This window comes from Gracilinanus agilis, chromosome 1, assembly GCF_016433145.1.
Source record: "Gracilinanus agilis isolate LMUSP501 chromosome 1, AgileGrace, whole genome shotgun sequence".
Lineage (NCBI taxonomy): Eukaryota > Metazoa > Chordata > Mammalia > Didelphimorphia > Didelphidae > Gracilinanus > Gracilinanus agilis.
The window spans coordinates 346,344,669-346,367,223 of record NC_058130.1 but is presented as its reverse complement, the minus strand read 5'-3'; the positions used below and the strand labels follow the sequence as shown (position 1 = coordinate 346,367,223).

The following is a 22,555-nucleotide window of genomic DNA, read 5'->3' as shown; positions in this document are numbered from 1 at the left end:
GCATTTTTAGTACAATATTGAATAATAATGGTGATAATGGACACTCTTTTTCACTTGATCTCATTGGGAAGGCTCATAGCTCTTTCCCATTATAGATAATGCTTGCTGATGGTCTTAGATAGATCTCTTTCTAATAAAATAATCATATAATTTTTGTTGCTTTTATTTGATATGGTCAATTATGCTAATTGTTTCCCTAATATTGAACCACCCCTCTATTCCTGGTATAAGTGGTCATAGTGAATGACCCTTGTGATATATTGCTATAATCTCCTTGCTGGTATTTTATTCAAAATGTTTGTATCAATATTCATTAGGGAGATTAGTCTGTAGTTTTCTGTTTTTGCTCTTCCAATATCATTTGGTGGGGGACTTCTTTGCTATTTTTCCAAATCATTTATATAATATTAGGATTGTTCTTTAAATGTTTGATAGAATTCACTTGTGAAGGATTCCTTTTTGGAGGAAACTATATTTCTGTAGTGTTCAGTGATTAGGCCTCCATTTTCTTTCCATTGAGATTTTGTAGTTTTCCTTCTAAGACAGCATCCTAGGCATTGTCCAGAATAATATTTTGAGTTTCCAACATAAAAATGATGATCAGGTAGTGGGTGCCCTCCCGAATAAGGGGATTTGGAATTCACATAGAGCCTGGATTAAATGCTAGAAGACTACAAAGAAGGGAGGTCAGTCTCTTTTACTATCTGTCACATTATGTATGCCTCCACTGCAGAGTTCCACTCTGCCAAACTCTCTTAAATAAAGTTTAGGTATTACTCATTGTTAGGGGTTTATTAATAAGATTCTTTCTAAAAAATTATCCCCTTACAAAGTAACAGATATCAGGTGTAGAATAGCTATTTCCTTCTTTCACCAAAAAAGAAATTCTTAAAACACAGATTCCTAAGAGGGATAAACATATACTTAAATGCTACAACTCATCACTGTACTCTTCTGGGAGAGTAGAAAGACTACCAGGAGATTTGTGGGATTGCTAAATAAATATTTCATATTCACCACAAGTCTTTACTGTACACAAGCAGCAAATTAAGGTCCATATCTTCTGGCTAGCCAGGTATATATGATTCATACATGGTTTTGGTCTAGTTTTAGGGGACACTGCCTAATAAACTGTCATCAAACTCATGAGTTTGCACCAAGCTTAAAAATATTCAGATGTAGAGAATCCTAAAAAAATCAACTAAAAATTAGTTGAACAAATAACTATAGAAAAGTTGCAGGATATAAAATAAGCCCACACAAATCATCAGAATTTCTATGTTACCAACAAAGCCCAGATAGCTATTGTAGCCATCCATCTTTTGCAAGTGGCCATTTTCTGCAAGCAGCATCAACATGGAGTATAGAGTTTAGAACCCCAAAGAAGCCAGGACACAATTGAAAGACTGTTAGAATAGCACTATATAGAATAGCACTATAAAAGGAGGTGAAACCTCAGGCAAACCAACTCAGTCCTAAGTTAGGGTAAAGGGTGGAAGGGAGGTTTTTAAATTTTACCTACATCAACTTCAACTAACCATCACAGAAGATCAACAACAGCTACTTATCATCATCTGGCCTAGCTAGCTCATCCATCCATTAACTAGTGAATAGAAGCTGAAATCAAGCTGAATGTGAACTCCACCAGAGAGAACTTTTCCCTGAGAAAGAACGGCCTAGTTCTTATTCATCAAGATCTAGAGTTAGATTTCCCATCGTACCTAAGATCTCAAATACCATAAGTTTATACCTTCCTTAGTCAATTAAAAAGTTACCTGGAGGCAGCTGGGTAGCTCAGTGGATTGAGAGCCAGGCTTAGAGACAGGAGGTCCTAGGTTCAAATCTGACCTCAGATACTTCCTAGCTGGAAAACAAACACAAGAAATACTGAGCAACTTGAGATTCAATCTAAGGTTCTTCTAGCTTCCATGTGTCCATAGTGGCTATGCCTGCCATTAGGAAAGAAAGGGTAGAGAAAGCCTATCTCCACCCCCACCTCCCTATTGCCTTACTGGAAGTTTATGGGAGAGCATATTCCAAAGAGACAAAAAAAAAAAAAAAAAAAAGACAGTCCCATGTCCTTTTCTTTTAAAGCCTAATAAGTAGGTAGGTAGTTCTTCCTGGTTCAATGGCCAGTCCTCTTTGACATAGTTCCCAAATTCAGAAATCTTTAAGGGATTGCTCTGTCACCTGAAGACTTAAGCCATTGGAGACCAATAAGAGATTGCTACATTTATCCCAAGGTGCACACCCTTTAGCAAATAGTCAGAACACAGACACCCCACCAGTAGGAGTCAGGGAATAATAAATAAAACCAGTTTGATTGGAATATAGAGAACATAAGTTGAAACAACATGAAAGCACTCTAGAAAGATGGGTTGGAGCCAGGTTTCAAAGGCTTTTAAATGCCAATCAGAGAGAGTTTGTCATTTATCCTAGAGACAATGGAAAGCCAATGAAATTTTTTGAGTAGGGGAATGGCTCAAGGGAAACTAATTAGAAAGCTCTTGTTGAAGAGCTAATGAGGGCCTGCACTGAAGTAATGACTGTGTGAATATATGATAGATGTCATGAAAGTAAAATTAGCAAGACTTGACTACTCATTGGCTATAGATGAAGAGTGAAAACTAAGAGTTAAGGATAACTCCCAGTTTTGAACCTGGATAACTGGAATAATAGTGGTGCCTTCAGTAGAATTAGGAAAGTTCAAAGGTGAGGTGGGTTTAGGGAGAAAGGAAATTTGTTGTTTTGTACACAGGTTGGGATTTTGCAAGGCACAAGCCAAAAGAGGATGAGGGGAAAGAGACTTGATAGTTGAAGACAAGTTTTATGTCTTACATATGTATGGAATATTGGTGTATTATTTTCAATATATTTTTGGCTAGCAGTAGTAACAATATTAGATCAATATCCCTAAAACTCAAGTATAGGTTAAGTTAAAATCATTGCCTTAATTAGATACAGCTTTGCTTTCCCTTTACACTTACCCTTTCTAGTCTTTCACATAAACCTCTTCTTGGGACTCTTTTACACAGATGGAGGATATTGTATTAGTTTCCTATAAATTAGGGAATTCAGTTGTATCTTTGGGTTTCTGACTTAAGCACAATGTCCCCGCCCTTTGCTGCGATAAACAATAAAGCCACATTTTTCTGCATCTTAATCTGGCCTCTGATTATTTCAGGGGATACATCTTGCTAAATCAAACTCCACCCCCCCCCACCCCACCCCGCAGCTGGATAGCTCAGTGGATTGAGAGTCAGGCCTAGAGACAGGATGGTCCTAGGTTCAAATCCAGCCTTAGACACTTCCCAGCTGTGTGACCCTGGGCAAGTCACTTGGTCCCCATTGCCCACCCTTACCACTCTTCCACCTAAGAGCCAATACACAGAAGTTAAGAGTTTTAAAAAAAAAAAAGAGCCCCCCCCATAATTCCCACTTCAGACACATACACACACACACGTATACATGGAAAAACACATATATCTGCCTACATGTACATATTTTCTCTTTTATTAGTAAGATCCTTAAGAATGACAACCGTTTTGCTTTTATCTTTGTAACCCCAGCATTGAGCTCAGTGCTTACCATATGGTATGGGCTTAAGAAATCATTGTTGATTGATTGAGTATATATATCAACTAGTTTAACCTAAGGGTCAAGATTGGGAAGAGAGGAAAATGAGATCAGAGCAAGGGTATTGGCCCAAGAGAGGGTTTAGAAGGAATGAGGAACAAGGGAAGACAGAAGAATTGAAATAGGAGAGTTCTTAAACATGAAAGTGGAACACCTGTGAGCAATAGTGTGGTTATGGTTATGGTCATCCTTGTGTATGGCTGAGGTAGAGTGAATGTGTAGGCCATCAGAGCTGAGGAGGTTTATGAAATGGGAGACCAGGGTGTTGGAGGAGATATAAACATATATTGAAGCCTTCTAATAAAAAGAAGAGGTTGCAGTGAAAAGGAAGACTAAATCTGGTTGGAAAAAAGGAAGAATGACCTGAGGTTTGGTAAATAAGTGCTATGGATGAAGTGATATAGCTGTATAGCATGGTATTAAAAGGAAGAGAGGTTGCTAACTGGGCCCCCTGAAACTGTATCTTGTTTTTCATTGCCCAAAGTCTACATCTTTCCACTTATCTTCTGCCTCCTTTCTCTAACTTTGCTTCTCTCCTCCTCAAAGACTATCTCCCAATGCAAAATGGTGGATTATTCTTCAAGAGAATAAGCTTGAAGAATAATCTACCAAACCTACCTAGGGCAGAACTAAGGTTATATTCAAATATATCATAATTCCCTAGAAGACTAAGCTTTATTTCCCTACTATAATGTTCTGCATACAGTAAAGCCTTGATAAAGGTTATTGAATTGTGTACATCTAATTCTCTCCTAGATTATAAACTTGAAAGCAAGGACTCTATTTGTGTCTATCCTTGTATCACTGGGGTCTGCAGACAATCCATCACATATAGTTCTTACCTTGATGAACTTAATTGATTTGAGGTGCAGAAAAAGGAATGAATTAACTCTGGTGGGACAAATAGGAAAAGGCATATGTTTTATAAGGCTTTAATACAGCTTCACTGAAACTTGCTCTGGATCTGTTTTCATTGAAAATAGATTCATCAACTAAGAAGAGGTCTGATATCTACTTCCTCTCCAAAGCCCTCCCTGATTACTTCTGCTCATAGTTACTTTTTTGCATCTTGGAATTTCTAACCTGCTGAAAGTCAATACAGAGTTGATTATATTATCATCATCTGAGAAGCAGCATGGAATGCTAGACAGATTTGAAAGATCTAGATTCAAGTCCTGCCTCAGATACAGCTGAGGCAGCTAAGTGGCCTAGGTTGTCAGAAAGTTCATTGGATATTTAAGGGCTAGAAGGATTTTGTTTTAAATCAGAGTCAGGAACCAGAAAACAAGCTCTAGAACTTCATAAATGCCTGGGGTTTTTGTTGTTGTTGTTGTTGTTCTTGTGTCACAGTGTCCAATTCTTTTTGACTCTATTTTAGGTTTTCTTGACAAAGATACTGACATGGTTTGGTTTGCCATTTCTTTCTCCAACTCATTGGATAGATGAGGAAACTGAGGCAAAATGAGTTAAGTGACCAACTAGTGTCTGAGGCTGGAATTGAACTCAGGAAGATGAGTCTTTTGGATTCCAAGTCTTATGTTCTATCCACTGCACCACTTAGCTTCCCCTAATGAGTTCTTAGCTGAGAGATTAATCTATGTGGCTGAAGGAGTTGGAATAGAGGAGACAGAAACTTTCTTCTCCTTTCTTCAGGCAGCTCCTAGCTTGAATTCTCCCACTTTTGAACTTCAGAAATTTGTCCAGGGCTTAGCAAGTGAAAGCCCCCAGAGGGATGGCTAATTTGTTTGCTAAACCTGGACTCCATCTGAGAGGGTTTCAAACTTCTTAAAGGCATCAATAAGATAGCCCTTGTTTAGACATTAAAATCTTGCTATGTATGACTTCATTCTAGGACTACTTCAATTGATATGGATTTGGGATAGGGGATTGAAGGGAAAGAGGAAGAATCACATCCTATACTCTTCCCTCAATTAAGCATTTGCTGTGCCCTGGAAATCAGCTGAATGATTACATGGGAGTTCTACAGAGCATGCACTTATGTCCCTAGTCAGCTTCTAGCCAACTAACACATGTGACTCAGCACTTGAGTCCTTTGGAGTCTGGGATGCTTTCAGTCATATGGTGGCTCAGTATTCAAAACACTTGTTTCTTTGATATGGCAAAGAAAATCCTGAATAGTTCCTTGCTCATTTCTCACCTCAAGACATCTACAGGGGATGAGGTATTGCTCAGATTTAAAGGAGAATTAGCTCCAGCTCACTTCCTTCAACTCTCCCAGTTATAGTATATAAATCCAAAACTTCCAGTACAAGTTAGAGAGGTGCTGGCTTTTGTGGTTGCATCATGGCAACCCTGTCCATTTGGCAGCTAGAGTGGCAGACTAAACTAGTGAGATGACAACTGGGTTCTTTGGTTACCTTTTCTGCTTTATGTAGCCAAACATCAACCCCAAGATAGATGTTTCCAGGCTTGGAGGTAACCTTGTGAATTCAAGAGCTCCTGAGGTCCATTTTTGTCTCTGGGATGGTGTAGACTGGTGGCCAAGAGAGTTTCTTTCTCAGAGAAGATGACTGGGAGTAGTTTGGATAGTACGGAAGCTGGGTAAAATGTGAGCATGACTATTTGGGGGTCTTAAATACTGCCTTATTTTCTGATGAGATTTAAGGATCAGATATTCCAGAGAGCATAACAGCACTTAAATTTGCTGAATTCTATTTTAAGTAGTGTTGCCAACAAATGTTATAAGTTTTTTATCAAGCAATTTTTGTGGGTGGAAGAAATAAATACTTGTCCCAAATATGATTCACAATTCACACTGAATAACTTTTTTTGACTCTACCTTTTTGGGGAGGTCTTAGTCATAAACCAACTTAAGTTTACAAAAATGTGTTCTCAAGGCACTGGGTTATAGGTTTAACAAATCTCAGTGTTGGAGAGAAAAGTGGCCTTTCTCATACTCTCATTAAAAGTCAGATTCCTCTACCTGATCTCAGTATGTATAGCAGACAGTACCCAAATCCAGAGCAAAGAAACCTCCTTTGTGGAGAAGGGAGGTTGCCCAGAGCCTCAGCCCTTTGAGCTCAGGAGCTATTTTTAAAAGTTAAATATCCATGATCTTATAGGTTTATATCCATTTTCCTCATAGAAGAGGATTTGAGTCTCAGTTTTAGCTTCATTCCAGTCAAGCCAGTATGTTTCTTTACTTTGTCCTACTAGCACCCATCTGTTAATTTCTACCTCTATTTTTTGGTTGTTATTTCTCCTATCTGAAATGTTCTTCTACATCCTTCCACCCTTTTGTATGCAGAACTTTGTTCAAGATTCAGGTCCATTTTTCTCCTCCCCAAAGGAAGGACAAGGAATGGAGAATAAGAAGTCACTGCGCAAATATGATGCAGTAAATTCACCTTCCAAGGTGAGAAGATTACTTGGTAGAGCTAACAGAAAGGGAGAAAAGTTCTGTTTAGTTACAACTTGGATTAGATGGTTTCTGAAGTGTAACTAGATTTCTCAGTGGATAGAGTGCTAGACCTGGAATCATATCTCAGTTATTAGCTGCCTGACTCTTGGTTAAATCACTTAACCTTTATCAGTTTCCATTTCTTCAAATGGGGATAATAAGAGCACATACCTCCCAGGGCTGTTCTGAAGACCAAATAGTATAATAATTGTAAAGCACTTAGCACAGTGCCTGACACATAGTAAGTGCTTTATAAATATTAGCAATGTTATTTTAGAAATACTATCATCAACACTATAGAGATACTAATTGTCATCATTATTATAGAAATATTGCCTATCATCATTATTCTAGAAATACTAGCTGTTATCACCACTACATCATCATTTTTGTAAACATTAGCAATTATTATTATTGTTATTATTATGGAAATACTATCATCATAGAAATACTAGCTATTATCAGTATTACCATCACCATCAGCATTATTTTATAACTATTAGCAATGATTATTGCTAGTATTATGGAAATAGCTATTATCATCATTACAGAAATACAAGCTACTATTATTATCATTATTATTATTAATTTGAAGGTGCTTCCAACTCAGAGATGTGATTGCACACAATTCCTCTGCAGTCATGACGTCATCAACCAACCATCCATCCATCTTTCCCTGTTATTTTCTCATACTGGTTCTTTAATAGAACCGGAGGAGTAAATAAGGAGGAAAAGGGCGGGGCGGGGCGCGCAGGTAGCGCTACATCTGCTTCTAAGAGAGGCGCCCTAAGGAGTGAAGGAGGAAAGGTTGAAGGAAGTGGGTGGTCCTAGGCGCAGGCGCACTGAAAGGAGGCCGCCCGGGCCCCGGCCGGATGACGTGGCTTGGCAACGTTCTCGCCGCTGCGGCCGCCCCCGGGGTAACCCCGTGCTTCCTGACCCTGAGCCGCTTCCTCAGCGGGAGCTTGAACCGGAGCCGGAGCCAGAACTGAATCCCGAACCTCCGCTCGCGGCCTAGTGAGGCCGGGCTCTGGGGACGCGCGTGGAAAGGGCCTGCGTCTCCAGCGAGGCTAGAGGCCCGCTGCCATGGACGAGTGAAAGACTGGGCCCGGCGGCGGCGAGAGCGGGAGATGAGGAGAGGCCGCGGCGGGGCCGGCGACGGCGGCGGCGGCGGCTCCTGAGACCCGCCGGGATGGAGGAGAAATACAGCAGCCACGCGCTCTCCGGCGGCGGGAGCCTGGGGCCCGTGGACGTGCCCAGTGCTCGGTAAGTGCGACCCGCCCGCGTTCACCCTGCCTGCAGGGGAGTCCCTAGGAGGAGTCTTTCTCCTATCTCGGCGTCGTCTTGAAAAACCTGGAAATAACCCCATCAAACGCCTCTACTTTCCCACCTTCTGCCGCCCCATTCACCCCCCCACACTCAAGCCGGCCTTAGCGCTGTGCATCCCCGCTGTGTGAACCATGTTTCACTTTCGCCTGGCCGAGATTTATTATTTTTTAATTGCCGTTGCACAAAATTACTCAGCCCCATTCTATACCAGTTTTCCACCTGGTGAGCTCCCCCTCCATTTACAGATCTTTGACTCCTCAAGAAAAAAAAAAAAAGGCGTTTATAAATATTTTCCTACATGTTAGATTCTTTTCCTCTTCCTTTGATCTCTTTGAGGTTAAAGACCTAATTGTGATATTGCAGGGTCAGAGGGTATGTACAGGATTTTGGGGGGTGTAGTGCCAAATTGCTTTCCAGGTTAGTTAAGACTTATTCGCAATGCTATTAATAATGCATTAAGGAAACTCTTTTCTCACAGCCTTTCCCCCACCCAACTCTTGCGTTTGTCATTTACCCTTTTGGGGGTCAGTTTTGTCTAAACAGAAATTTATCCTAAATACTGCCAGGGCAAATCCACCTGTTTGGAGATTTACTCCTGAAGTACTGTAAAATATTTCTGCACTTACATATCAAACTATTATATGGACAAATGTTTATATAATGTAATTAATCCTCATATAACTTCTCTTTAAGAGATATTTGGGAGAAGGTATGATTATCCTCATTCAGATGTAGGGACCACAGTAAAAGAGATGATTTGAATTCCCCAAGGCCATAAAACCAGGACAGTTTTGGCAACAATTCATTAGCTATATTCATATGGTTAATATGGTGAAGTTAGTTTGGAGTTAAACCCCATTTATATAGAACTCTTGCCAAAAAAAAAAAACCCTTTGCATGATTCTCTAGTAATAAAAAAGTAAGGTACATCTAATTGCTCCATCAAAGCCCTTATTTCTGTGCTTCCTTGTGGTAGAGATGTGATCCATAGTTTTCAAGAGCTGGGATAGCTATGTGCAAGTTCTATTAAGTCCTCTTAAATTTGAATAGGGGTTGAGGACCAACTTTGATTCTGACAGAACTGTGTAGCTAATTTGAGAGCTACCAGGTGATGAGTAGGGGAAGGGATGGCAGAAAGCAACTCATGAAGATAGCTATAACATTTTTGACAAGAAAATTTTTAAATCCTCTCTACTTCATGAGATTTTTAATTCAGTAAGGGTTTTATAACTTTTTGGAAAAGCAGTGCAACTGCAAGCAAAATAAATAATATGGTATGCTAAGTACCTAATATTTAACAAGCAATCTATAATAAATCACCTGCATAAAGGTGTATATTTAAGCTATAAGGTTGCCAAGAGATGGAATGTATGCAGAGTCATAGAATTTATGAAATTGCCAAGAAATTGGGAGATTAAAAGTTAGAGAGACAAAAAGAGTGATTATAAAAAGATAGGAAGAGAACTAGAAATATCTTGTAAGTTTGAAGTCAGAAAAGAACAGAGCAGAAATTACTAGTAGAGGCAGAGTTTGCAGAGAAGTCAGTAAGGGTGAGGAAAGACCATTGGATTTGATGACAAGGAGATTGTTCCCAACCTTAAAGTTGGGTTTGGAAGAGTGATTATAGAGATATGACAAGGGATTGAGTAGTAGGGACACTGAGAAGATAGAAGCATCAAGAATGAAGACATTTTTTCCCAGAAATATAATAGCAAAGAAGAAAAGGATAGGATAGAGAAGTAAAATGGTCATCACACTGAGAAGTAGTATTCATATCATGACTAATAATACTTAAGGAATTAGGCTCTCTAACATGCTAGCCTTGTATGAAAGGACATGCCACCCCCCCAGCCAATATTCCTCTCAGAAATCCTGCTATAAAACCCACAAGCTGAAATCTCAACCTTTCTATGAGTCCACAGTCTCTTAAGGGACTTTGAGATCTGCCTCACTTAATGTTTGGTTTGAAGAAATCCCTGGCTTTCCCACCAAGGATACTAATTTGCCATAGCATATTTGGGACTGTAGAAGTCAAGCATAGAATTCTTGATATCTCAGGGGGAATGGAATTGGAAGAGGGGGAACAATTCAACTATCTTCCCATCAGATTGAGAAGTATTGAACCTGGTAGATGGTTTAGAGGGGACCATTAATTTACCATTCTCTTTTTTCTGCCTTTCACTTCCTGGTTTTCTTTGTTCCACCATCATCTTTTTCTTCTTCCAACTCATTTTCAAACTGTGCTGCCTACACACAGGTTATTCTTATCCCTCTTCCTCTAAAACCTGGACTTTTCCCTAAAACTCTAGGCTCTGATCCACCTATTAATTTTCACTCTTATCTTGCCTGGAAGATTAGGCTACATTGTAGCCTAACCATCTCCAAACCATGCTACTTCCTATATTCACCTGTCTCCATTTCTACTGTTATTATAGTATTATAGCTGGAATATAGTGTGACCCAATATGTACCTTTGAAAGTCGCATTTGAACACTTCCAGATTTAAAACCATAAGTTTTGTATTGTAATGGGTAAAAGGATTTTTTTGGGTAAATATTAAAATTAATATTAAATATTAAAAGGTTGGTCGCCAGGGGATTGAACAATTATCAATCCCCAATTATAACCTCGGGTTAAAATGACTTTTATGGAAGTTTATTTACAAATATATAGGAGAGAGTAGAAGTAGAGAGATGAGAAGAGGATAGAATAAGAAATTTGTATTCAAGTCTGGGCTTTACTCTGGCAAGGCTCCAGAGGCCCAGCCAGGGTCTAAAAGTCAATTAACAAGAGTTTTAGCCACAAGGGCTTCTCCCAATCAAGGGAGCCTCCTGGAGGCTAATACCGCCTGGGATGTTAAAGGAGTCAGCCTTCTTCACTCACCACAGGTAGTTCTAAGAAAGAGATTTAAGAGTAATCTCATCAAGGTCTCGTGGTCCCAGGTCCAGAGCTCCCCCACGTCCAAGTAAGAACCAGAAGAGAGCACCCAGCTGACTCTTTTTAAAGGGGCCTCTTTTGCATCACTTCCTGTGGCCTCCTCTTCGTTTACCTGTCCAATCACAACAGCCACTTTTCTTAGGACTGCCCATGAGGCAGGCAGTAAATTCTGATTTATTCTAGCACACATGGATTACCGACCACCTAAAAATGCAGATGTTTTCACCTTTGGTGATTAAATCTAAAGATGGGCAGTGTGGATTTAATCCAATTATCACTGTATTATGCGCCTCAGCATAGGTACAAAGCATGGCTATCTCCTGGGGCAGATGGGAAATGCCAACCAAACACCTGTTTGTTTTGATAGTCAGTCAAATGTAACCTTTAATACTAAAGGTGCCAAATCAGTGTTGATTAAAACTACTGGAATTGAGAAAACTAGAATGAACATGATGCTTGCAGTCACAACTGTGAAGCAAAAACTAACTCCTTACATAATTTTAAGGCATAAAACATTGACTAAGGAAAAGTTACCATCAGGAGTGATCTTTCATGTGCAGCAAAAGGAATGGATAAATGAAGAACTTTTGTTAGACTGGTCGAATGTGGTCTGGGATAGACGTCTCAGTGTGTTACTGTGTCAGAGAGGAATGCTTGAACTTGACCCATTCAAGAGCCACCTGACTGAAAATGTGAAGAGAATTGCTGAAATGTGCTCAGACCTAGTTGTTATTCTGGGAGGAATGATGTCACAATTACAAGTGTTAGATGTAGTAATTAATAAGCCATTCAAAGATCATTTGAGGAAAGAATATAATGAATGGATGTTGGCCAGAAACCATGAATTTATTCCATCAGGAAAAATGAAAAAGCTGTTGGTCACTGTATTAAAGAACTGAATCAAAAACCGCTTGGGACAAAATATCCACCGAGTCCGTTGTGCTTGGATTTTTAAAATGTTGTATATCAAACAGTATGGATGGTAGTAAAGATGGTGTTTTGTGGGAAGAAGAGGGTGACAGCAATGACTCGGGTGATGTTTCCACTTTGGGAGAAGAGGAAGGAAAACATGATTAAATATTGGAAGATAGTTTCTCACAAATGTCTATAAAAGTAATACATATTTAATGAAAGTGTTGGCATTAAAACTTCTTTAACTTGTTTTCAGGACCTTGAAAAAACTTCAAATATAAAGTGCCTGCATTATTCAGGAATTAAGATAAAGTTGTAATTTAAAAGGAGAAAATAAAACAGGTGTTTCCTCTTTCTGAGTTAGCTTTCAAAATACTTGGGACCACACTGTATTTGAGGGATTATTATATTTGGGCTAATATGGTAGTTCCTTTAATATGTTAACTTAGAAAAAACACAGAACTATTAAATAGTCATAAAAGCCACTCTTTAATTAAGGACAAGGGGAACAGGGCTGATTAGGCCTCTACTCAGAACCGGGCGCTACGTGCCTTATGCAGAGGCGAGGATTGAATTCTGCTTGCTCTGGTCCCTGACCCCCTTGGAGTGCCACCAAGCTAAATGACAACTCTAAGGAACAAAAGAAATTGGGGAACCTATATACCATTTGGGCAGACCCAGGGGCTGGGAAAGGTGATTGACATTATCATACTGACCACTTGCAATCAAGCCTGGGAAAGGAATCCTAGCCAAAGGCTAAGGTGTAAGGGAAGGGGCTGCTTACAATGGATGCTAAAGGATGGTCCTTGCCCAGGTGTGCCTTCCTGGGAAAGGGTCTCTGATTCAATGGGGAAGACTACCTCAGACAAAAGGATATTTAGGATTTACCTTAGGGTCCATTATTCAGTCTGTCCCTGCTAGTTTGGGATTCCCTTCAGGGTTGATTCTCAGGAGAACAGGGAACAGATTACAAGCTTCGGAGGTCCTCCAACTTACAAGCTATTCCTAAAACTTGGGGTTCATCAGATCTCACTAGGCCACAAGTTTGGGGTCTCTAAATTCCACGTCAACAAATATATTGTCTCCCATTAGAATGTTACTACTCTGAGGGCAGAGACTATTGCTTTTATTTGTATTCCAGTGCTTAGAACAATGTGTTTTGCATAGAAGGCATTCAGTAAATGCTTAGTCTGTCCACTTAACTAACACTTTACCATGGGAGAGACATACTGCTGAGTGCTGGAGTCACAAACACAAACAAGCAAAACAGTTCCTGCCTTTAAGGAACTTCTATGCTAATGAAATTGGGGGACACAGAAAGGTAAAATGGCTGTTGTGAAGGTGAAGTCCAGAGAGTAAGTTGAACTAGGAGTGAAAAAATGATGGTCCTGGCTAGGGCGTCACCACCATATGGAAAGTGGGCCTCAGGACAGATGTTTCTTCAAGATGGAAAGAGGTGAGTGCTGAGGAGGTAAAGAAGTACAGGGAGTGAGTTGTCAGGAATAAATATTTTTTCATTCATTCCTATCTTTAATCCATCATCCTTTCTGGTCAGCTTTCCAGAGGTACTGTACCTCTTCCTCACAAACAGGAAATGTTGCCATTTTCTAGTCAAACATCAGAAAGTTAATTCCATAGAGCAGAGATGTCAAACAACAGATTAAATATAATTTGGAAATATTTAACAACATTTTAAAAATATATTACCATATAAATATAATAAAACACAGATAACAAAATTCAAAACTATGTCAGTGTACACTTGGAAAAGATCTTTAGGTATGAATTGGTGGCCTTTGTTTCTATTCTGGTTTGGTTCTACTGCCATACTGGATCCCTTTATGATGCTGAATATCTTTGAGAAAGCAACATGGTACAGTGAGAAGAGGACTGGACTTGAAGTTAGAGGGATTTAGACTCAAAGGACCTAAATTTGAATTACATCTCTAACACTTAACCTGTATGACCTTGAGCAAGTCACTCTACCTCTTTGGACTTTAGTTTCCTCTTTTAAAAAAAACAAACCTATATTGATTCTAAGACAGAAAAGTGGTAAGGGCTAGGCAATAGGAGTTAAGTAACTTGCCCAAGGTCACACAGCCAGGAAGTGTCTGAAGTTAAATTTGAACCTGGGACCTCCCACCTCTGGGCTTGACTCTCAATCCACTGAGCCACCCCCTCCTCTTCTGAAAAACTAGTCAATATAGGATCATAGATTGAGACTTGGAAGAGATCTTTGAGACCATTTGATCTAGCCCCCCCCCTCATTTTAGAAATGAGGATGATAAATAACCTCTGAAGTTCATTTTATTATAAGTAAGTCTGTCATCCTAACGATCAAGGGAAAACTGGCTTTTTTTAGGATGGGGGAAAAATGTACTTATTTTCAGGTTGTTTAAAGTAATTACTGACAAGAAAAAAAATTGTTGTCATTCCATCTTGCAACCCTGAATCCTGTCATCTTCATCGTAACCTCCAATCCTTCCATCCTTCAGTTCTTTACTTTTTTTTTTTTTTTTAACTTTTACCAGACCATCCATCCATCCCTACCGTTGTTAGCCCCGTTCTCCTTTTCTCATCTTGATTTCTTGGTGAACCAGTTCAGATCTGCACTACCCTCTTCCCTTTTTTGAGTCCCTTACCCCCTTAGTGCCAGTGTTGCTATGGGAACCCTCAGGCCTGCATCTCTTCCACTTTCCCCTGCCTTCACTCCTGCTCACATGCTGCTGAACAAAGATGGAGAAAATAACAAACTATTCAGTGGAGTCCACTGCAGATTTATGTTACATAATCTCAACTAGGCAACCATTTTATACCTCCCTAATCAGTTCACTATCCCAATCAACAGCAGCAGCTTTTCCAAACCTTTTCATCCCTCCTCACACTTCCCACAATTCTTTCTTCCTCTACCCTCTCAGCTCTTGCCTCATGTTTCACTGAAAAAATTAAGATAATTCACTGAGAGATCCCTATTCTACCCTCTTCATCTCACATCACACAGATGTCTTGTGCCCCCATCTCTTCCTTTGCCTCTTTCATATAATGAGGTGGCCCTTCTCTTTGCATGACCCTCCACCTGCCCAAGGGATCCCAATTCCATTCCATCTTCTCCAAAAGATTATTACATCCATATTCCTACTTTCTAACTCAACTTCAATCTCTCCCTGTCTACTGACTGCTTTCCTACTGCCTATAGACATGCTCACATTTCCCATATTCTCACCGAACCTCACTTTATCCGTCCCATCTAGCCGTCATGCCATCTCTTCTCCCTCTTAAAGCTAAATTCCTACAATAGGAACCTCCACTTCCCTTCTTTTCTCTTTTTTTTCTTTTTTCCTTTGAATATTTTCCCATAGTTACTTGTTTCATGTTCTTTCCCTCTCCCCCAAACCCCCCACCCCTCCATAGCCGACGCACAATTTTCTTTCTTTCTTTTTTTTTTTAAACCCTTACCTTCCATCTTAGAATCAATACTCTGTATTGGTTCCAAGACAGAAGAGTAGTAAGGGCTAGGCAATGGGGTTTAAGTGACTTGCCCAGGGTCACACAGCTAGGAAGTGTCTGAGGCCAATTTTGAACCTAATACCTCCCATCTCTAGGCCTGGCTCTCAATCCACTGAGTCACCCAGCTGCCCCCCACTTCCCTTCTTTTCATTCCCTTTTTAATCTGGCTTCTGATTTCATTCAACTGAAACTACTGTGTCCAGAGTTGCCAGTAATCTCTTAATTTGAAGATCTAATGACCTCTCTCAATTTTCATCCTTCTCACTCTCTGCAGCCTTTGACATAGCAAGTCACCTCTATGTTAGCTGTTATCTTCTCTATAAACATTGTTCTCTGTTGGTTCTCCCATCTATCTGACCCACTCAGTCCATATCTTTACTGGATCTTGATCCAGGTTATGCCCACTAACCATGGGTGTCCCCCAAGAATCTATCTTGAGCCTTCTTCCTCTATTATTTTGCTTGGTGATTTCAATAACTGCCATGAATTCAATTATATTTATGTAAATGATTCTCAAATCTACCAAGCTAATCCTTACCTTTTTTAGCTTCAATTATTGTGTATCCAGCTGCCTATTGAACATCTCAAACTGGATGTCCAATAGACATCTTAAATTTAACATGTTCAAAATTGTACTTATTAACTTACTATTTCCCTCCACCACCTCAAAATCTCCCCTCTTCCTAACTTTTCTATTATTGTCATGGGCATCATATGTCCAATCGGCTGTCAAGTCCTATCATTTCTATCTTTGTAACATCTCTACTATATGCCTCCTTTTCTCCTCTGACATTGACACTTCCAAGGTGCCTATCCACATTACTTCTTTCCTAGATTACCGTAATAGCCTTAGAATTGGCCTTCCTGCCTTTATCTCCCTTTGATTTTCAGAATTATCTTCCTAGAGTGTAGATCTGACCATGTTACCCCTCTTTAGTAAACACCAATGGTTTCCTATGACCTTAGGATCAAATATAAAAGTTCCTCTTTGATTTTTTTAAAGCCCTTTATAACCCAACTCTTTTCCTACTTTTTCAGACTTCTTATACTTTACACCACTCCATGTACTCTGTGGTCCAGAGACACTGGCTTCCTTGCTGTTCCTCACATAAAACTCTTATCTCCCTACTCTGCATTTTCATCCTGTTCCTTATACCTGAAATTCTTTTCCTCTTTGTCTCTGTTCCCTGGCTTCTCCTGGTTTAAGTCTTGCTAAAATCCCACCCTTTGCCAGAAGCTGTTCCTGGTTCCCTTAATGATTCCCTTGACTTAGCTCTAATTTGTCCTATAAATAATTTGTTTGTACATAGTTTATTTCACATGTTGTTTACCACCCTTAAATTGTGAGTTTTTTGGGCAGAGAGACTGGTTTTTGCCTGTCTTTGTATCTTCTGTGCCTAATACTAGGCTAGGAATATTGTAAGAGCTTAATAAATGTCTGTTATTTTGAGAGAGATGGAGTTGACATTTGGAGGAAGGTCCTGGATAATGTGATATGAAGATGGAAACAGTAGGGATCAGGGGAGCAAGGTAGGGGAAATTATTAAACTTATTGAGTAGTAAGGCTCTCTCTTCATTTTTTCAGTCACAGGCAAGAGAAGGTGATTATGCTTAAAAATTGTATGGAGTACAAGAGGGGAGCTGTGGAAATTCATGTTGAGTGCCTGCAGTCTTAGTAGTACAGGTTGTCTATTAGGTAATGTACAGTTAGTAACAAGAAGTGCAAAAACTCTTGAAAAATCACTGTTGGATGGCCTCAGACACTTCCTATCTGTGCGACCCTGCACAAGTCACTTAACCTTGTCTACCCTGCCCTTGCCCTTCTGTAGTAGAGTACAAAGGCGGATGGCAAGGGTTTTGTTTGAAGGGAAACGGGGTTGTAGATATATTTTTTTAATCTGTTGGAAATGTAATAGAATTAGTAAAGGTAGGTGACACAACTCAGTTTAAGTGAAATTGGTTTAATTTTTTTTTTCTTTTCAGCAGCCCAGGATAAAAGCATTTAATTCATATTGGGGGTAACAGATGTTGAGTAAAAGATTTTAAGAGAGTAGCAAGTAAAGCATTAATGTGGCAAGCCACAGGACCAAAGCCATTTATGGAGACAAGTGAAGCTAGAATGAGGAACAGAGTTGGTGAAAAGTAAATAAAATAACTTGTCCACTATCATAAAACATGTAAATGAAAGAATTTGGACCAAAATTCAGGTCTTCTGGTATCTGCTCTGTGGTGGATATGTGGAGGTGTGAAGTCATAATTCACCAGTTAGAAGAGTAAAAGACAGTGGTGAGAGGCACTCAGGTTTTTTTTTTATTCCAGGCCCAGTATTCTGTCTATTGCACTACCAAGCTGCCTTAGAATTGATATTAGCAAAATAATTGCCTTAATCTTACTGCCAATAAATTTGTAACATAACGACTGAATTTTTTTCCCAAGGTATTTTAATTTGCTTTCATTTCTAAGAACTGGAGGGGTATTATTATTATTGTAGCCATTAGTTGTGATAAGTGCCTAGAAAAAACACTACAAATTATATCAAAACAGCCCTCTATGCTAGGAGATACTTGAATGATGTCATTGTTATTTTTCTAGTGTAAATTCTGCCTAGTTTGACTTGAATGTGAGGAGTTTTCATGTAAATAAGTCTATATCTTCATACATTATCAACTTAACCTCTCATATAGGTAAACATTCCCCTTACAACCTTATTCAGTCCAGCAAATATTTATTAAGTTTCCACTATGAACAAGGCACTATATTATTATGCCTTGGGGAATACAAAATTAAAACAGTTGTCTTGTGTTCAGGGAAGCAGCCTGACCCCAAACTACCTTTTCAGAATTATTCCCTATTCCTCTACTCCATGGTCTAAAACTTAACTTCCTTTTCCTCACATACAATATTCCTTCACATTGGGAAAATTTCTAGTAGTCCATTTTAACTAGACGAAGTAATGTAAAATAAGGCTGGAGGATGGATTGGAGAGGGGAAAGATCGAAATAAGGGGAAGCCAGTAAGGAGACTCTTGAAGTAACCCACAAAGACTTGATGAAGGTTTAAACTATGATGTTGATTATGGAAGTGGAGAAAAGAGGAAAGTTTACAGAAATTGTAGAGATAGACTCCTCAAGACTTGGCAACTGCTTGAATATGGGAGAAAATCATAGAATCTTAAGAGTTAGAAGTCCCTCAAAGGCCATTGAATATACAGATCAGTATTCCCTTCCACAATGGGGCTAACATCTAACCTTAAAATAATCTCCTTCCTCTAATTCTCAAAAGCATCTTTCTCTCACACAGAGCCATTCTAATTAGTCTTAATAGTTACCTTGATGTTACTTCTCCACAAGATGATAATAACTCATTTGTCCATTAACACACCAAAGTTTACAGAGTAGTTACTAGCCTGGTAAATTCTTATTGATAATCAGTAAAGTAGAATGCAATAGGCAATAAACTTATTGACTAGATGATACTGCAGGACTAGAGATTATGCCACCTTGCCTTCTAGTATGTACAGATGGATAGTGCTAGTCAATTGGATTATTTCTTAATTAGTACTTACAATAGCCCTATAAAATTTGATATATGTGTAACTAGAGGGTAGTTAAAGATTTTACAGATTGGTGAGTTTAGATTTAGGGAGGTTGAATGACTTTCCTTGATGTTACACAGTGAGAGCCTTTTCAGAGGACAGCCCATTATCACTTAATTTTCACTTTATAGTGTACCTGGGTGAATAGGTACATGGACAGATGTCATAAGTGAATAAGTGAGAATTCAGGTCCAAGGATGACTTTGAGATTTGTGGTATTTATTTTCTTAAGTTCTTTTATTCATAATTATATTTCTAACAAATTGCAGCCAAAGATTTACTTAATTTTTAATTGAATCCAATAATATTCTTAAGCAATTAGATGCTGATAAGTATGCAGCAAAGGGGGACAATTAACAGATTTGCGATTTATGCTGAATCAGGACTCCCCATTCATAGCTTTAAAAAAAATCTCCAAATATATTAGCTTAAGGTGAGAATAAAGAGTTCTGCTAGATGGTATAAAATGTACTTATGGGCTCCCAATACCCCTAAGAAATTTGGGGATGTGGGGAAGAAAAATTACACAGAAGTTCTCCAGTTATCTGTGCTTTTGCTGAATGATTTTCCTTTTTTTTTTCCTAGTCAGATAATTCTTTGATGCCATCCTTATGTTACTTCTACAGGATTCTTTGTAATATGTAGTAGCCTCACACCATCTGCATATATATCTTTTTCATTACCCTTTGGGTGATCCTTAACCTCACTTATTTGGAGATGATTTCCATAACTTGTTTGCATGCTATGTCACCAGGAGAATTTGGGGGTCTTAAGGCAGAAATTGGACCTGAGATTTTATTAATTTAGAAAGTTGGAGAAGAATTTCCTCTATGCAAATAAGTACTGTAGGTGGAATCAACCTCCAGTAAAAGCGCAGAAAATTCTCGCTTGTGAAGGGGGCAAGCAGCTATTAAATTAACTATTTTTGTAACAACTGACTTTAAGTCAGAGAAGCCTGCCTTGGCACATAAAGCCTCTTGATGGATAATACAATGAAAAGGCACAATGGGGATGTCCAATAGCTTCCGTAAACATTTTGACGAATCCGACTTTTTTCCCCACCATATTTGGTGTCCCATCTGTTGTCACTGACACAACTTTAGAGATATCAATGCTTAGGTCACGGAATGTTTGTATAACAGCCTTACATATTTCACTTCCTGGTGTACTTGTTGGCACTAATACTAGCTTTATCAACTCTTCTCTCATTGTGAGACCATCAGAATGTCAACCAGTAATGACCAACTGAGCATGTGATGTGACATCAGTAGTTTGATCAAGAGAGATCGAAAACTATCTACAATTACTTATGTCTCTTTAATTGATGTATGTTTGTTTTCAGTCTCATTATTCAGTCTTTTATAATATTTCTACTGAGTGGTAACTCAGATATTCTGTTAATAATTGCATCTTTATTCTGTGTATCATGAAATAGAGTGCACATCTTGGGAGAGTTTCTTTAAAAAATTCTCCTTCACTGAGTGCTTTTCCATGATGAGCTATGGAGTGAGCAATGCTCAAACTTGCAGATGTTAAATTTGTAGAGCCTTTTACAAATTTAAGGATGGAATTAGATTGGCTCTTACAAAAGTGTAGCTACCTGGAAATGTATTCCTTCCTTTCATCCTCACTTTTCTTCAAGAGCTGGGAATGATTAGTTTCAAAATGTCGATTGATATTCCACGTTCTGCTTCCTACCGTTTCAGTACATAGAACACAAAATGATCTGCCATTTTTTTTCTATAATACCATATATCTCGGTCCATGTCTCTTGAAAGGGTCAGCTACTGCTACTACCACTTCCTTTACTTAACCTTATTTTTTTTATTTTTTGGGTTCTCCATCAGGGAGGCAGTGACAGAAAATAGAATTATAGATAACCTGTTAGTCCTGCAGGCAATTAGGGGTTAACTAGCCTAACTGACCACAAGTTGGCATATAACTGTCTGTTAGGAAAATAAGCAGAAATAGGGGTTAATGAGGATGCACAACAGTAATAGTGGTGAAATGGAGTCTGCACTATGCTTCAAGATTCCTTATGTAAATTAAGATGGCTGCCACTATTTCTAATGGCAGGAAACAGCACCCATAGCACAGGCCTTTGCCTGTCCCAGCCTCCCCCTCACTTATCTCAGTAATAATAGTTAATTGGAAATCCAGAATAGTAAATTGGATGATGGTTGCTGACAATGGCATTCATCCCCAGAGATGTGTCCCCTGTGGCATTACGCTGCTCCTAGCTCAGCCGGCTGGAAGTGAGGTCAAAGATCCCCTAATGGCCTCCGAAGTCCCAGAACTAGACACTCTGTGCCAGAGTTTTGTTGTTTTGGCCTACAGACCTCTGACACAGAGTGTCTACACTACAGCAATGTTTCATCCTCAGCATGCAGCCCCATACTTCTCTGTATGCAGCCACATGCAGCTGTGTGTCATCGAAAATGGCTATGTGTGTCAGTGCTGACACGTGTGTCATAGGTTAATCAGCAGAGCAGAGAAGCCCCTTCAGGACAAAATAGCCCAAACCCACAGATCCAGCAAATAAACACCAGGAAAGAAGGAAAAAATATGAGTAAACAGAAAAAGATAAAAGAAATTACAGTCAACAGCTTCTACCTGGTGATGAACAAAGAACAAATGGAACAGGAAGACCAAGGAACATCATGTAAAACCAAGCAAAAACTCAGGAACTCCAGCAAATTGGTCTCAGGCTTTGGAAGAACTCAAAGCATAATTCAAAAAACAATTAAGAGAGGCTGAAGAAAATTGGGGGAAGAACTTAAAAAGCAAAATAGGTCATCTGAAAACAGAAGCACATGAACTAAAACAAGGAAATAGTTTCTTTAAAGCCAGAATTGACCGGCTTGAAAATGAGGCAAAGAAAGTGAAAGATAACCTACAAAGAAAAACAGACCAAAAGGAAAAGGATGACCAAAAAGCCAGGGATGAAATTCAGTCTTTTAAAAATTAGAATCCAACAACTAGAAGCAGATGACTTTAACAAAGCAGCAAGAGTATATAAAACAAAATCAAAAGAACAAAGTCATGAATATGAGTCTTCCCTGACACCAAACCCAACAGTCTATACACTGTGCCAATTTGCTGCCCATTTTTGTACCATATTTCATATAAATGCATAAGGAACAATTTGGTTTTGTTCAGCTACTTGACCCTGTTCTAAGTGCCTGGAGACTACTGTTTCTTTTTCATTGTTCTTGCTGCAT

General features: G+C 39.1%; 1 protein-coding gene across 1 annotated transcript in view; it reads left to right on the top strand.

Moving 5' to 3' along the window:
• The first annotated feature begins 8,056 nt into the window (after positions 1 to 8,056).
• SLC30A5 (solute carrier family 30 member 5) overlaps positions 8,057 to 22,555 on the top strand; it is a 56,801-nt gene continuing 42,302 nt past the window's right edge. The window contains exon 1 of the mRNA XM_044657712.1: positions 8,057 to 8,320. Coding sequence (XP_044513647.1) covers positions 8,247 to 8,320 — 74 coding nt within the window. The 5' untranslated portion in view covers positions 8,057 to 8,246. The remainder of the gene's footprint in view (positions 8,321 to 22,555) is intronic.